This window comes from Lynx canadensis, chromosome X, assembly GCF_007474595.2.
Source record: "Lynx canadensis isolate LIC74 chromosome X, mLynCan4.pri.v2, whole genome shotgun sequence".
Classification (NCBI taxonomy): domain Eukaryota; kingdom Metazoa; phylum Chordata; class Mammalia; order Carnivora; family Felidae; genus Lynx; species Lynx canadensis.
The window spans coordinates 82,075,159-82,092,650 of NC_044321.2; the positions used below are offsets into that span (position 1 = coordinate 82,075,159).

General features: G+C 42.5%; 1 protein-coding gene across 1 annotated transcript; it reads right to left on the bottom strand.

Annotated features, from left to right (window-relative positions):
• Positions 1-1,545: 1,545 nt before the first annotated feature.
• On the bottom strand, positions 1,546-6,389 carry ESX1 (ESX homeobox 1). The gene is made up of 4 exons (XM_030304830.1): positions 6,272-6,389; positions 5,766-6,084; positions 4,680-4,725; positions 1,546-1,893 (listed from the first exon to the last, which is right to left on the bottom strand). Exons 1-4 carry the CDS (start codon positions 6,387-6,389, stop codon positions 1,546-1,548), a joined length of 831 nt encoding a protein of 276 aa, XP_030160690.1.
• Positions 6,390-17,492: the final 11,103 nt, after the last annotated feature.

Here is a 17,492-nt window from a genome sequence, read left to right on the forward strand (position 1 = left end):
TTAACTGCAGGATTTGTTTTCTGGGTAGTGTTTGACTTTGAATCTTAGGATGGCAGGGCTGGGTGGGGTCCTTGAACTTTTATTTGTATAGACCCTGTATTTCCAAGACTTACAACATTCAGGGACCTGATGTTTTAACAGGAAGGAAAGTGGTCAATGATGGTAGATAAGAATGGTTGTGTTTCAAAATTACCTGGTAAAGCATGCAGATGCATTCCTGGATGTTCTTCCTTCTTAATCACCTCCTCCTCACTGCTGAAGTCCTATATTAGATACAACTGCTTTGCTGACCTTTCCCATCTGTACGTGTGAAGGGAGGGAAGAAATGAACACTGGACAGGACAACACTGCAAAAATCATGTTTTCACATGAAAATAAAGCCTCACTTCAAGCTAGGAATGTGGAACTGCTGCAAAACCTGTCTTTGGGAACTCCTCTCTCCCCACTCCACCTCCCATGAAATTCTGGTGTCACTGTGATACCCTTATCTGAAGTCACTAGAATCATTTCATGACTGGTCGTAAAATGACCATATACTGATAGGGATTGATGAAAAGCAAAAGTTCTACTGAAAAGAAAGTGATGTTTTAGGAATAGTGGGCCTAGCCTCCTCCTCCCTTCCATTTTGGTTTTTATTTTCTCCCCTGGCAGTTTTGCATGAAGTAAGCATGAACAAGGCAAAGGTGTGCTTCTTTTCAGTGAGTGCTAATTCTTGAGCATTGTTCAGGGGTCCATTTCTTGGATGTTGAAGGTGACAAAATATAGTTCAAGGTGTGACTGCTTCTGAGCTGGGGAAACTATAATAGGCTCTCTTAGGCTGGGGATGGGGATAAGAAAACAGAGAACAGCCCCTTTCTGACCTTAGCCGAACTCCTTCTTGTGTCTGTGAACCAGAATGATTCATATTTCCCTATGACTTCCACAAAATGGAGAGCAGTGAACAGAATTTGGAGTTTGGCTGCCATAGTCCCTTACAGCCCTGAGTAGCCTCTTAGGAAGATTCCCTTAGAGTCCATGGCTGTTGAATTCCCTGACATGAATGGAACATGGCCCTGCCTGGAAACACACTGTTCTCTCACTAGAGACGCACCCCTTCTCATCTTGCACAGGGATGTGCTCCAAACAGGGCAGAGTGGGGCTGAGGATTGTTGGGGAGGGGACAGATGTGGAAGGAGAACATGTGGTCAGTGTAAACCAGCATGGGCACTTGGAAAATTGTGATGTGCATGGCCTATTGATGGTAACTCAGGGCTATTATGTTATGAAGGAGACCTATTTGACATTCTGTTTGAATGCCATTTCCTTATAATTTGCATGAATACCCTACTTATCTCATTTGGCACTCAAAACCAATATATTACTTATTTGAAACTTTATTGAAAATGCTTTATTGAAAAGGTACTCTACAAGAACAACAGACACTAACTTTGTTCAGTTATTCAATTCATTTAACATGTATTTGAAGAATTACTCAATATTGCGCTACGCATGATTTATATCTGGCAGAAAAAAACACTTTGGAAAAATTGTCACAAAGACCATACTTTAGAAAATGGGACCTGTGAAATAACCATTGATGACATGGGCCCATGCCACCCCTATGGGGGCCAGTGCAAAGGGAGGCACAGGTGGCGGGGGTGGCATAGGTATCATGGGTGGCCCGGGTGGCAGAGGTGGCCCAGGAGGCCCAGGGTGTAGGGGTGGCCCAGGAGGCATAAGGCCCCGAGGCACTAGAGGAACATATCTCCATGCCGGGTCCAGAACAGGGATTGCATGATAGGGCCCATCAAAGATTACTCCCACAGGAGGGCCCAAGGCAACAGGGGCCACATTTCTGAGCATCATTGCCCTCTGGTGTCTTCTCCACTTGGCCCTTCTGTTTTGAAACCAAACCTTCAATCAGAGGGAAAAAAAGGGATTGGTTTAGTACACTGAACAGTTAATGTCATAATAGAAAACACGACAACATGCAATGCTGCCACTGAACTTGTAAACTGCAGTGGGAGAAGCCATTTCCTTATTGCTAAAGTATCTTGGGAAAGTAAACTGCATACCTCCTCTCAGCTAACCCCATGGCTAGTCCAGACTTGGGCACATTGATTTGTCTCTCTTCTAATTTTTAGTATTCTTTCATGTTTTCCCTCCAGGTCTCGGATGCAGATCTAACTGATAAATTGCACTGGTTCTCCAACATTAATGCACATGCCTGGCAATGGGGTAAAGGGACATTCGACCGTCAGCTGTCTGGTTGCTTCACCCCCTCCTCACCAGGGGTAGTGTCACCCTGGTTATGGGGGAAGCTGAGCATGGTATAAAGGAGGACCTGATTAAAATTATATGGACAGGAATGACCCCCTTTTCAAAAAACCCATCTGCAGTCTAAAGTAACTAATCCACTAGGAGGACATTGCAGTTTTAGCCAGAAAAGTTTCCTGTAGTGATATTTAAGGGATCATTCTCCTAAACCTCCTAAGAATTAAACATGTGGTATGTCAAAAGAGGCCTGATCATGGGGTCTCAGGGACTGCTGGGATAGGAGAGTTGCTGAAGCCCCGGACGCTGCCTTGGTAGTTTAGCTTTTAGTGTTAAGGAAAGTTTAACCTAATTGAATCCAAATTCACTAAACTCAAAATCCTTTTCCCCAGATAAGAGATTGGGCACCCCATTGTCACTACTGTCAACTTTGCACGCTCCCATCTGCCTTACCCTCCAGACCTTCCTGGGCTCAGGAGAAAGTTAGGTCATTCAGCCCTAGCTATAGTTTTAGGATCCTGGACAGAAGCTGCTGTTTCTCAGAGGGGTGAGGCACGTTTGGCCCTGCCAGCTCCATTCCTTAAGTAGGAGACTCCAATCCCATCACTCATTCCTAAGGCAGAAAGGTCCAATTATGCATTTTAGGAAAATGTTCAACAGCAATGTGGGGGTAGGGGCCACAAAAGAGGCTCCTCCCTGAGTGTTTGCCAAATATTAACAAACCAACAGACAAAAAAAGCTGTCACTTAGACTTTACTGTTCTCTTGGTATACTAGTTAATAGGGTTTTTATTGTATTTAATCCTTTCGGAAGTTCCCAAACTGCAATATTATTTAATTGAGACAAAGGGCCTTTTCTCTCTGTCTGCTGTCACCTTTTCTCTTTCCCATCTTAGGATTTGGGGTCCTTTTGCTGCATGAATATATAGTCTGAAGAAGGCCAGTATAGTAGAGTTCATTTTGGAGGGATTCAAATATATCAGTGGTCAAATCTCCCTAAATGTAACCAAAATCTGGCAAATTTTGGTATGGGCCAATATTAGATCCATATTCCCAATACTGGTTTCATAAAGAGGTCTACTATATTTGCAAAAGGTGAGGGGAAGCATCTATTAAGTTTCTTGGGGGAAATTCATGCTGCAGAGCTTGAAAATATATGAGAACATAGTGTTTTTCCTTTTTTGGGTTTTCTGGCTCATTTCCCCTTCAGAAATCCAAAAAGAAGGCAACCAGGGAGGGGGAAAAGCTACTTAGCAAACTTTGTTTTTCTTTTCCTCTGAGATTACCTTGAGGGGGCACATACTTCTTTGATGTAACTATGATTTTCTATGACCTCAAACAGTCACCATTTGATCCTGTGACCAACAAATTAATAATCATTTCCTGAAAAGTATTTAAATTTACACATGTAAGAATCTGGTCTGAAGTGAGAGCACCCTGAAAATCAAATTCCAGAAAACCCCACCTTTTCAAAATAATGTCACCAAAAGGAAAGAAAAATTATTAGATGTTAAAAGTTCCTCAAGAGAATATTCATTTACACATTTGGTAGTTTCATATAGTTGAATTTGTGAGGCATCTGCAATGCATATATTTGAATGTATACAATACTCCCCTAAACTTTCACCCCTTCTTAGGTCAGTGGGACTTTATTAAAATTGTTGTCTTTTTTGGTTCAATTCTTTAAGACAAATTTCCAAAGTTTGCAAACCTTTCCCCATTACTAACAAAATCCCAACATTTTAGCCATGTTTTGGGGCTGATATCAAAGTCTTCCAAAAAAATTAAAATTTAAGGCTTTCATTTTCTATGCTGCTTTACAAAACACTTAAAAATGGCAGAAGGACCAGGCACTTGGAATTTTAAGCTACCCTCCCACTCCAGTTTCAGTTTAACTAAACATGCTACTCATGCACTGTGTTCTGTCTGTGAATTACTCCTTCACCCCAATGTCTGAATACTTATAAATTCACTCATTTAGCCAAGAGCTTATGCCTGGTTTTAAATATTTCAAATAATTTAGTACTGTTGAACCTTCTTATAATCTAGCTCTTCAGTGCATTAATTTGTATACTTCCCAGGTAGGATTAAGCCCCAACATGATTATACATAGAAATATTCCTTTAGGGAAGACTAACATTCTTCCTGAAAGATACCAGTGTAAAAGGAGGTGAACTTTATTGGGAAAAAAGTGTGTGTGGGGAGAAGTGAGCTCTATTTTTTTCCTTTAGGAAATCATATTTCCTCTGGTGATGGGCAATTTCCAGAAGCTTATCCCATTTCCCACCCCCAAGGCACTCAATGTTCAAAACTTATGTATTAAGTATGGAAAGACAACTAACACACCAACTTCAGAATATTCAGGACAAAATCTCAACTATGTTTTAAATGGCTGCCCTGCCATGTGCTCTTTTAAGATTTACTGACCTGCACTTTGGCTTCAGTCAAATTCAGACGTCCTGCGATCTCTTCACTGAGGGAGGAAAATTGCAAATGTTCAGTATTTAAAATAAATATATTACACACATTATTTCTATCTCCCCTCCCAGTGAAGTTTTCCATAACACAGCTTGAGGCTTGCTTTAGGGAGTTTTCCCACGGACAACTTACCTGTACTAAATAAGATAGAAAAAGGGAATATATATGAAAGTCCCTGGTAGTGTGTCTGTTAGTTAAATATGTCTCCACCGATTTTTCTGTTTGTGGAACAGCAGAGAATAATCCTGGAAATCTTTCCTTGGGAAAGGAATCTTTCCCTCCGTGAAAATACATAAAACGCCAAAGCCTTTAAAGCGGAGTTTTGAACCAGAGTATTTCCACAGTTTATTGTAAACGCAGAGGGGAACTCTCAAGGAGCAACTCCAAACCATCAGCTCAAGGGAAATTCTTTCTGTGCTCTTTGGCGGGAGAAGGCTGAATGCAGCAGAACCAGAAAGAAGGCCCCTAAACCGCACACCGACTCATCCTGGTCCCCCATTCCTGCCGGCCCCGAATAGGCCTGCCCCTTCATACACTACCGGGATCGGGACCCACTACAAGGGCTCCCCGGAAGGCAAGTTGAAGGGAAAACCTCGCTGACTTTTAAACGCTCGTAACTGTGAAGCCTTAGCACAGCGCTCCACGTGGCAGGACCGAGACTAGGGTGAGGAGAGCGAGGTGCTCGCCTGGTGCGCAAAACTTAAAGTGCTTGAAAAAAACTGAGCAATCACGATAAATATTTTAATGCAACATTTAAAATATAAAAATTAATGCAAAAGACTCGTGAACAAATTATCCAAATTTTAAATAAAAGCACGATCAATCCGACCCTCTCTTACTGGCTTCACCCTAGCAAGCTCTCTGGAAGCACTGACCCAACCCCTGAGATCAAGGACGGACCCTGGCGTCCTCAACCCCCCTAAGCGGCTTTTGGCTTGGGAGAGGAAGAATAGGGTCCTGGGAAAGAGCCTAACACTCCCCGGGATGGGCCCGAGCCCCCTGGAGAACTGCGCGCTAGCGTAACAAACCACTTACCGCGTGAACACGTCGGGGTAATGAACGCGATGGAAAATGTCCTCCAGTTCCTGCAGCTGCAACTGGGTGAACGCGGTGCGGTAGCGGCGCTGCTTCCTCTCAGCGATCAGTGGCCCCACCGCAGCCGGGGGGGGCGGCTCCTCCAGCTGCTGCGGGGGCGCCAAGCCGCCGCCAAAGCCGCCCTCCAGGTTTTCGTCGTCGAAGGGGTTCAGCTCTCTCATGCCAACGTAGTTTACTGCAGCCGCTCCGCACTTAGGTTCGGACGCTGTATTCTCCTCTCTTCCACTTAAAAGCAACGAGGCCAAGGTAGGCTCCGTCTCTGGGAAAGGACGAAAGCAAAAGAGAGACCGTAGGGTACGGGCCCACCGTACGTGAGCTGGAGGGGCCGTGGGGTCACGATGAAAGATAGTGGCGACAGCCTCGCAGCGTCCAGCGCACCCACCCCTCCCAGGGAAAGTTCCTCCCCTGGAGTTTGCCAAAGCACCTGTCCCCGTCTAGGCACTGACCATTCTGTTCTTCCTCCTCCCTACCGCCCCCCAGGCTGCGGAAGCCCACGTCGTAGTGGCTGCACCCGAAATTACGCTCCATGTCCAAAGTACTGTCTATGAAGCCCAGCGCATACATAGACTTTTTCCTGGGGTCCGCGGCGAACCCTGGGTGGCGTCAGGAGCTAGGACCAACTGCCCGGTGGGGTGTACTTCTGGCTCCCGGACCCCTTCAGGAGCCGAGTCTGAGGCTGGCGCGCCTTATATAGGGGGTATGTTGCCCCCAGCAGGTTCAAAGTGTATACGCTCGAGTCAGTTAGAGGTCCTCTATTAGCGTTCACGTTACCTCTAGTTGGTGTCAGTGGGACCTGACGGGGGCGCGCTCGCTGCCAGGGCGTGTTAGTAAAATAGGGCGAGTGTTTGTCAGAGTGATGCTGGTAGTGGGCATGCTTGTGTGGGGAGCCGTGACTCCAACTTGCAGTTTAACTGACTACTCCCAACTCGGACGAAATATCTGATTGGAGGATGGGGCTGTGCTGTATCGAGAACGCAGTTTTTGGTGGCGAGAGGCAAAACTTCACTCTCGGTCTAGGAGTTCGCGGCGAAATGTTTGTAACATATTCCTCCGCTCAACCTTCGATGTTCCCCAGACTGCAGAGGACGCAGTGTGCCTTGCTTCCTCAGGGGAAAAGACAGAGAGATAGGGGTGGTTGGGGAAAGCGCGGAGCCCTCAGCAGCCCAAGCACACTGAAGCGAAGTTGTTAGTCTATCCTGCGTTGGGCTCTGAGAGCGGCATACCCCTCCTAGAACTTGGTGAATGATGGATAGGACTGTCTGGTTCCGTTCCATTCACATCCAAAGCCTGCGTATCTGGCTAGTGATTAAGACGAAACGATTAGCTTGGAGGCTGCTTGCACTGGGTTTTTGCGATCAGATCCCACCGTGCATTCCGGAGGGAGCGGTAGTTAGGTTTGCAGAGCAGTCCGGGTGCTCAGATGCACATTGCAAGAAATCCAACCTGCCTCTTGAAAAATCTCCAAGGACTTTAGATATTTAGTAATGAACCCACGTCAGAGTGCAAGTGTATAAACCTGCCAAGTGCTTAGTGCATCCAAGAATGCCTAGGCTGCACGGGCTCCTTCCTTCAGTTCTTGGTACACGCATTTGCTTTGCTTCTTATAGCACCCCGCTCTGCAAGGCGCTGAGAGCGTGCCTTATTCCAGGACCAGTATTGCAGGCCTCGGAAGAGTTCCCACCTTCCTCACTACTTCTCCACCCCTTTCCTTTAATACAATTATCTTTCTGAGCTGGTTTTCTCTACTAATGTGCCAAATAAAAAAGGATCAGGCCACTGAAGGCTCGTGGTTCTTCCTCCAAACAGTGTTTGCAGGTGCTGCAGGATCTGTTAATGTCCTTAATATCGAAGAATAACTTTTAATAATGGGCCCTCTGCTTGGCACTGTACACAATTTATCCTACTTTTACCTTTACAACCACCATTTTTACCATCTCCATTTTTTACACAGAAAACTGAGCCCTAGGGCAGCCAGGCAATGCACCCAAACATGGTCATACCAGAAAGCTTGACTACAAATTCTGTGTACTTTTCACCATATTACTGCCATGTTATTTCAAAAGAGTAAATAATGGTGAGGTTCCAAGGCAGCAGTGAAGGAGGGGGGAGGAGAACATTGGGCAGAGTCTTAAAAAAAATCGGAGTACCTGGGATCTCCTCCTCCTTCCCATCTCTTCACTTCTGTTCAACACTGAGGGGACACTAACAGGACCAGGGTACTACATGCATTGGCTGCTGAGCTGGTTCCTTTTTTTAAAGTTTATTTATCTTGAGAGAGAGTGAGAGACAGAGAGAGAGAGAGAGAGAGAGAGAGAGAGATAGTGCAGAGGAGGGGCAGAGAGAGAGAGAGAGAGAGAGAGAGAGAGAGAGAGAGAGAGAGAGAATCCCAAGCAGGCTACCTGCTGTCAGCATGGAGCCCAATGCAGGCTAGAACTTATGAACCTAGAGGTCATGACCTGAGCTGAAATCAAGAGTTGGATGCTTAACCGACTGAACTGGTTCTTTGAAGACACAGGAGGTAGAGGTGAGATGATCCGCCCTCATGTCAGGGCTACTTTAGGACTTTTGTGGACCCTAGGCATTTTTGCCTTCTTTGGCACCTTCCTCCATAAATTTTTTTAAATGTTTATTTATTTATTTTGTGAGGGGGGGGGAGGGACAGAAAAATAGAGAGAGAGAGAGAGAGAGAGAGAGAGAGAGAGAGAGAGAGAATCCCAAGCAGGCAAGCAGGCTCTGTATTGTCATCTCTGATCCCTACAGGGGTGTGTGTGTGTGGGGGGGGGGGGTTGATCTCAGGAGCAGTGAGATAATGACCTGAGTGGAAACCAAGAGTCCAAAGCTTAACCTCAGGCACCCCTTCTCCATAAAATTTTTTAAGACGATACTTTACAACTATATTGGTATAAAGATAAATATAATTTGGCTTGGATTACATTAATTTTTTCTTTTGATTTCAAAAGAAGTTAAAGCATTTTCCTAGGTTCCTAAAAGGGTGGTGGGCTGTGGATATCATGATTACTGTGACTAATGGAGAAATTCCCCTGCCTCACATTCCCAGAGATGGCAGGTGGGAAACCAGCTAATAAGATGGTTGACTGACCAATTCATTTTCCAAAAGAGGTCAAGGGATGACAACTCCACAGCCCCTCTCTGACTTTAATCAAGATATTTCGATATTTCTTCCTCAGGCTTGCTCTTGCTGAGTTCTGCTGGCCTCCCTCTCTTTGGGCTAGATACCTGGTGAATAATTTTGGCCTGGGATGAGTTATTATACAAGAGATCCATATATGTTTTAATTATGGTGTGCAGTAGCTTACCTAGTATATTGGTAACAGCTCAGGTGTGTTTTCTCGCATGGTAGATTTCCATGGTTTACTCCAGTGTTTTCTAAACCTCATTCATGTGCCCCTTACTCGTTTTGCCAGACCTGGGTACCAGCCATGGTAGTATCTAATTAATGTATTTACCTAAATTGATTCACATTTTGAAAACCTTAAACACCCAATTGAACCCCATGCTAAGCAAAAATAGCTATGACTTCAAGGGTTTGATATGCCAGATTTATGGGAGGTAGAATCTGACAGTAGTTGAGAGCAAGGACCCTGAAGCCAGAACGCTGGTGTCAGAATCCTAGTTTTGATCGCTACTTGCTAGCTGGATAACCTAGTGAGTTGCTTATTCCTGTGCCTTCATTTTTCTCATCTGTAAAATGGGAATCATTAATACCTACTTCAGGGGGTTGTTGTGAGGATTAGTTGAAGTGATTACAATAGCTAACGCTTAGCTAATTCTTGTTGTATAGCAAGCACTATTTGAATTGCTTTCTATATATTAACATATTTAATTCTCAAAGCAACCCTATCGAGGTAGATACTGCTATTATCCTCATTTCACAGATAATATTATTGAGGCACAGAGAGGTTAATTAACTTGTCTAAGGGCATCCAGCTGGTAAGTGTTGGACCTTGGATTTGACCTTTCTTAAAATGATGCTTTATAGAAAGAACATATTCAATAATGGTACTATTATGTTTTTTTTTTAATTTTTTAATGTTTATTTATTTTTGAGACAGAGAGAGACACAGCATGAGCAGGGAAGGGGCAGAGAGAGAGGGAGAGACAGAATGTGAAGCAGGCTCCAGGCTCTGAGCTGTCAGCACAGAGCCCGACGCGGGGCTCGAACTCACGAACTGTGAGATCATGACCTGAGCCGAAGTCGGACGCTTAACCGACTGAGCCACCCAGGCGCCCCAATTTTTAAAAAATAAATATAATAGTCATTTCTAGGATTTTGGTGTTGTACAACTGTTACCATTATCTAATTATAGAACATTGTCATCACTCTATAAAGAAAGTTGGTACTGATTAGCAGTCATTTCCCAGTCCTTACCTCCCTGCAGCCACTGGTGAACAATAATGTACCTTCTATCCCAGTGAATTTTCCTATTCTGGATATTTTGTACAAATGAAATCACGCATAGGTGACAATTTGTGTCTACCTTCTTTCATTTGGCATCATGTTTTTGAGGTTCATGCATTTGTAGCATATATCAGCACCTCATTCCTTTTTATGGCTGAGTAATATTCCATTGTATAGATATACTACATTTTGTTTATCCATTCATCAGTTGATAGACATTTTCACCTTTTGGTGATTATGAATAGTGCCGCTACGATTTCTGTGAACATTTGTGTACAAGTTTTGTTTGAATATGAGTTTTTAGGGTTTTTTGGATATATATTTAGGAGTGGAGTTACTGGGTAATATGGTAATTCTATGTTTAACTTTTTGAGGAGCCACCAAAGTGTTTTCTGCAGCAGCTGCAACCATATTACATTCCCACCAGTAGTGTAGGAGGGTTCTAATTTATCTACATTCTTGCCAATTCTTGTCATGTTCTGCTTTTTTTCAATACCCAAGCAGAGATCAAGAGTTGGATGCTTAACCAAGTGAGCCTCCTGGGTGCCTCTGCTTTATTATTATTATTATTATTATAGCCATCCTTGTAGGTGTGCAGTGGTATTATTGTGGCTTTGATGTGCATTTTTACTTTCTTAAATTTTTATTTATTTTGAGAGAGAGAGAGGGAAGGAGAGACAGAGCATCAGCAAGGGAGGGGCAGAGAGAGGCGGGGGGGGCGGAGAGAGAATCCCAAGCAGGGTCCACACTGTCAGTGCAGATCCCGATGTGAGGCTTGAACTTCAGAACTGTGAGATCATGACCTGAGCCAAAATCAGGAGTCAGGTACTTAACCGACTGAGCCACCCAGGCACCTCTGATTTGCATTTTTCTAATGACTACTGATGTTGAGCATCTTTTCTTGTGCTTGTTAGCCATTCATATATCTTCTTTAGAGAAACGTCAGTTCAAATCTTTTGCCCCTTTATTAATTGAGCATTTATCTTTTTTGTTGTAGAGTTGTAAGAGTCTTTATATATTCTGAACACTAGACTCTTACGATATGATTCTTTAAGTTTCCTTTTCAGTTTCTTGATAGTGTTCCTTGATGTTTCCAGTCACAAGCCTGCCCTCATGTGACTTAGGAGTTTAAATGAACACTATGAGCACAGTCTAATTCACTCCTGGTAGCAAATCCAGACATGTGTGTGGCAAAAGCAAATCTGATTTTTTTTTTTTTTTCTGGAGGAGTCTACCCTTAACTGAAGCTTTAACAAGATTCTCACAGACAAAACCCAAACACATATTCTTTTTTCAAAAGCCACCACTGGGGCACCTGGGTGGCTCAGTTGGTTAAGCAGCTGACTTTGGCTAGGGTCATGATCACGGTTTGTGAGTTTGAGCCCCGCGTCTGGCTCTCTGCTGTCAGCTTGGAGCCCACTCCAGATCCTCTGTCTCCCTATCTCTATGCCCATTCCCTGCCTGATCTCTCTCTCTCTCTCTCTGTCTCTCTGTCTCTGTCTCTCTCTCTCTCCCCACTTCTCTCTTAAAAAAAAATTAAAAAAAATTAAAAAGCCACCATTAGCACAAATAAACCGAAGATGTAGATTGCCAAAGACTTATCATCAGGTGCAAACTATTTAAAAACATAATTATCATGTTTAAATAAATGAGAGGATATATAAACACAAGGGAGAAATAACCAAATATAAAAAAGAAAAAAAAAGAATTTCTCTAAAAGTAACTAAAAGATTAATATTTTTCTTTTTTATTGTGGTAAAATACACATAATGTAAAATTTACCATCTTAACCATTTTGTAGTGTACAGTTCAGTGGCTTTTAGTACATTCACAACACTGTGAAGTCATCACCACTATCTAGTTCCAGAACATTTTCATCACTCCAAAAGGTAACCTGTACCCGTATATACTCACTCCCCATTCCCACCTCCCCCAGTTCCTGGCAATCATAAATCTACTTTCTGTCTCTGTAGATTTGCCAATTTGGACATTTTATATAAAGGGAATCATACAATACGTAGCTTTTTGTGTCTGACTTCTTTCACTTCCCATAAGGTTGCCTGAGTTCATCCACATGGTGGCATGAATCAGTACTTCATTTTTCTTACTTGGAGGCATCAGATACTAGCCTCCAGAAGCTAAGTGCCAGGATTATCTGGAGCTGATGTCCCATTCAGAGGCTTGGGGTGCCCGAGTTGTGCCTAGCCACACCAAGATGTCACACTTATCTGCCTTCCCCTTGCTGAAGGGTGGCTGGCTGATGCAAGCTTATACTCCCATGAGGAGTCCTTCTGCCAGGCAATAATCCCTTTGTGAAGGAGCTAATGATCCTTAAATAAAGACTAGAGATCTTTATTCTGGTCTGTAAACCAGATAGTTCTTAAAGACCTTTGCAGTCTGCATAGCTGTAATATTATGGAAGTTTCATGTTCATAGATTATGTTTCTGCTGCAGGTGAGGTCACCTGTCCAAGGTGTGGCTAGAGGCGAGGGTGGGATGGATGAGCTTTCTGTTTGTTAAGGCCTACAGGAGCCCATTCATAGCACTGTGTGGTTTCTAATTCTTACTTCTCCCTAAGAGGGGACTCTGTAGATAGGGATTTAAAATTTTTTCAGTCTTTGACCAAAAGGCCTACTGTCCATTCCTGATAATCTACCACAGAAACACTTGGTAGGAAGAATGGGGTGGCTTTGACGAACACCCATGAAGTAATGTCTGTTTTTATTAAATACACATAAATTATTCATTCATGTCAGAAGCCAAAAGTTTGGATTTTTTTTAAAGGCATTATTTCTTAAAGATGTAAGGGTCATATGGAGGCTTCTCATATGTACCTTTGGTAGAACCACAGTTCTCTGTAATTTCTTCAGACTACTGAGACTGTCTATACTCACAAAACAAGAGGAAAACTCACTGAAGCTATTTGCATATAGTCCTAGCCCTTAGAGAGGACAGGAGGGAAGGAAAAGGCAGCCTAGAGATATCTGTTACTGCTGGTGATTTTATGTGACAGTAAAATTGACTGAGTTTTGCATTTCCTATCCTGTCTTGGAACATCTGGGCCCTTCAGATTTCATTCATGAAACTGAATCATTTACACAAAAAATCCCAGTCTAGAGGCTGGGCTTTTCTGCTGTAACTAGGAGTCAAAGATGAGATTCCATAATTTTGCTTTAAATTCTTCCTAATTTCTTTGGCCATTGTGACCAGAAAGCTTGTAGAAATGACTGGCTACAAGCATTGATGCATGAATCGGACAGCGTGCCTAAGGATTTTTTTTACCTAGGGCACCCTTGGCTCAAGCCTCAAAAGGCCTGCTCCCAGAGCATTTGGGTGGCTCTGTCGGTTAAGCATCTGTCTGACTCTTGATTTTGGCTCAGGTCACGATCTCACAGTTCGTGGGATGTTGGCTCCGTGCTGAGCGGGGAGCCTGCTTGGGATTCTCTCTCTGTATCTTTCTCTCTCTGCCCCTCCTCCTCTTGCTCTCTCTCAAAAATAAATAAACTAAAAACAAAAAAAACCAAAAAACATAAAAACCCTGCTCCCTACCACTGCATTCTTTATAGGGATCCTTCAGAGGGAAGCCTTTCATGACCTTCTTGATGCTTGCTGTGATCTGGGAATGTAATTTGTGTTCAGTCTACCTTATGGTGAAAAAAAAAATACAGTGTGCTAATTACCATTGACTTTTAGCTCTTTGCATTTCTGGCTCAATTCCTATCTGTTGCGGAATGTCTTCCCATTCCACCCAGCCAACATTGCTCTTGTCTTATGAGCTCTCACAGTCCTTGCAGTTTGAACTCTTACTTTTTAAATTTTTTAATGTTTATTTTTGAGACAGAGAGAAAGAGAGAGAGAGAGAGAGAGAGAGAAAACAAGTGGTGGGGGAGGGGTAGAGAGAGAGAGACATACAGAATCCAAAGCAGACTCCAGGCTCTGAGCTGTCAGCACAGAGCCTCATGCGGTGCTTGAATCTACATGAACCATGAGATCATGACCTGACCTGAAGTTGGACACTTAACCTACTGACCCACCCAGGCGTCCCCAGTATGAACTCTGCATTTGAGTCTTATTACACACCACCTGGGTGTGAGTTACCTCTAAATGTATGCAGACATGAATGTAAGAATGTGTGGGTAAGTATGTATATTGATGTATGTTTCGATTTTTTGAACAACTTGTAAACTCTTTACACTTCATACATTTCTCAGTGTTCCCCAAGCAGTGATGAGTACACAGCAGGCATTCAGGAAGGATTTGTTGATTGGTTGGCAAATAAGGAGAATATGAGCAGGGGTGGCTAGTCTTGTCCAAGGTCAAGACTGCAGAATTTTTCTAGCTGAGCTTGTCCAGCATTGCCTCCAGCCCCTCATTTTCCTCCCAGCTTAGCTGGCATTCTGAAGAGACCAACCTTGTGATGACAAAGTTCTTCCTAGGAGGGGTCTGGGATTTACATGATGCTTTTTAGATGTAGTTTGAGAGACTAGGTAGCATTACATTCTCCTCTCTGTCTGAAGAAGACTTTGGAACTCCTGTCTGCTTTGAGAATGCTCTTATGCCCTGTCCCTTTATCCTTCTTCACTGTTATCCTCCTTTTCCTGCCTACAGTGCACACATGCACGTGTGTGTGTGTCTTTGTATCCCAGCTCAGTGTCAAGTGCTGTGTACAAGGGCCACAGAAGTGAGCAAAACATGGAAAGAAAGACATGAGATTTTAAGATAAAGTGGAACAAGACAAATGCCAGAAGAGAGGAGCAAAACAATCTTATGGCATTTCAAAGGAGAGAGAGGTTGACATTCAGTAGAAATCTGAAAATATATAGAAGAGGTGGAATCTAAGATGAATCTTGAAGTATGGTTGGGACGGTTTTTTTTAAAAAAAAATTTAAGTTTATTTATTTTTGAGAGAGACAGCATGAGTGGGAAAAGGCAGAGAGAGAGGGGGAGACACAATATCTGAAGCAGGCTCCAGGCTCTGAGCTGTCAGCACAGAGCCCGACACAGGGCTTGAACTTGCAAACCATGAGATCATGACCTCATGATCATGAGTTGGATGCTTATCCGACTGAGCCATCCAGCTGCCCTTGGAGGTTTTTTTTTTTTTTTTTTTTTTTTTTTTTAACTTGTAAAAAATAATCTTTTTCCGGGGCGCCTGGGTGGCGCAGTTGGTTAAGCGTCCGACTTCAGCCAGGTCACGATCTCGCGGTCCGTGAGTTCGAGCCCCGCGTCGGGCTCTGGGCTGATGGCTCAGAGCCTGGAGCCTGTTTCCGATTCTGTGTCTCTCTCTCTCTCTCTGCCCCTCCCCCGTTCATGCTCTGTCTCTCTCTGTCCCAAAAATAAATAAACGTTGAAAAAAAAAATTAAAAAAAAATAATAAAAATAAAAATAATCTTTTTCCTTCTAATTACAAAAGTAATGAATTATTGCTATGATAAATTTGGAAAATATAAAGAAACCAAAAATAATATAAAATAAAATAAGTTCATCCATAACCTTGTCTATCATTCAGAGGTGATAATTAAAATTCAATTTTTTCTACACTTTTTTTTACAAGTTTTCTTTTCCATTTAACTACCTGATATTAGATTTTAGTTGTCTAACATTATATCAGAAGTATTTTCTGGGGTGCCTGGATGGCTCAGTCGGTTAAGTGTATGACTTTGGCTCAGGTCATGATCTCACAGTTTGTGAGTTCAAGCCCTGCATGAGCCCTGCATTAGGCTCTGTGCTGACAGCCCAGAGCCTGGAGCCTGCTTCAGAGTCTGTGTCTCCCTCTCTTTCTGCCCCTCTCCCTGCTTGTGTTCTGTCTCTTTCTCAAAATTAAACATTAAAAAAATAAAAGAGAGAAGTATTTCCTACACCTTAAAAATGTTTAGGGGCGTCTGTGTGGCTCAGTCAGTTGTGTGTCCTACTTCAGCTCAGGTCATGATCTCACAGTTCGTGGGTTCGAGCCCCGCACCCGGCCTTGTGCTGACAGCTCAGAGCCTGGAGCCTACTTCGGATTCTGGGTCTCTCTCTCTCTTTGCTTGTCCCCCACTTGTGCTCTGTGTGTGTGTGTGTCTCTCTGTCTCAAAAATAAATAAACATTAAATTTTTTTAAAATGTTTAAAGCTTTGAATAAATGATTGCATAGTAGTCTGTTATTCATTCATCCATTTTCTCATTCAGTCATTCTATCAATATTTATTGCCAGCCATGAACACTATTGTATTTCAGTGTCAAGGTGCCTGACACATGTTGGATGCTCATTAAATATTTGTTGAATCAATGAATGAATGGTTTTCAGCAGGATGCTAGATCTGTAACAAATTTCTTAATTTTTTTTGGCTTAGAAGTTTTTATTTGAATTCCAGTTAGTTTACATGCAGTTTTATATTAGTTTCATGTGTACAATATAGTGATTCAACAGTTCTATACATTACTCAGTGCTCGTCATAAGAGGGCTCTTTAATCTCCATCACCTATTTCACTCATCCCCCACTTGCCTCCCTATTAATAACCATCAGTTTGTTCTCTATAGTTAAGAATCTGTTTTTTGAGTTGTCTCTCTTTTTTTCTCCTTTCTTTGTTTTATAACAACTTTCTTAACCATTTCCTTTCATGTTAAACATTTAAGATCCTCCTTTCCCCACCTGTTATCTAACCAGTGCCATTTTTTTCATATTTTAAAACATATATTTTGTTGTATTGATTGATCTGTAATTATACATCATACCATAGTTGTTTCAATCACTATACTTTTCTAATATATAAATTTTGCTTTTTAAAAAATTTATTTATTTAAATTCAAGTTAGTTGACATACAGTGTAGTATTGGTTTGAGGAGTAGAACCCAGTGATTCATCACTTACATATAACCCAGTGCTCATCCCAACAAGTGCCCTCCTTAATGCCCATTACCGATTTAGCCTATCCCCTAACACCTCCCCTCCAGCAACCCTCAGTTTTTTCTCTGTATTTAAGAGTCTTTTATGGTTTGCCTCCCTCTCTGTTTTTATATTGTTTAATTTTCCTTCCTTTCCCCTATGTTCATCTGTTGTGTTTCTTAAATTCCACACATGAGTGAAATCATATATTTATCTTTCTCTGAGTGGCTTATTTCGCTTAGCATAATACACTCTAGTTCTATCCACTTTGTTGCAAATGGCAAGATTTCTCTTTTTCTTGATTGCCAGGTAGTATTCCATTGTGTGTGTATGTGTGTGTGTGTATACATATATATATATATGTATATATATATATATATA

Coding starts and splice junctions, on each gene's coding strand:
- ESX1 (XM_030304830.1), bottom strand. CDS start 6,389: ATGTATGCGCTGGGCTTCATAGACAGTACTTTGGACATGGAGCGTAAT. Junction 6,085..6,271: donor GGAGGAGGAAGAACAGAATG/GTCAGTGCCTAG, acceptor GTCCTTTCCCAG/AGACGGAGCCTACCTTGGCC. Junction 4,726..5,765: donor TACCCCGACGTGTTCACGCG/GTAAGTGGTTTG, acceptor TTCCTCCCTCAG/TGAAGAGATCGCAGGACGTC.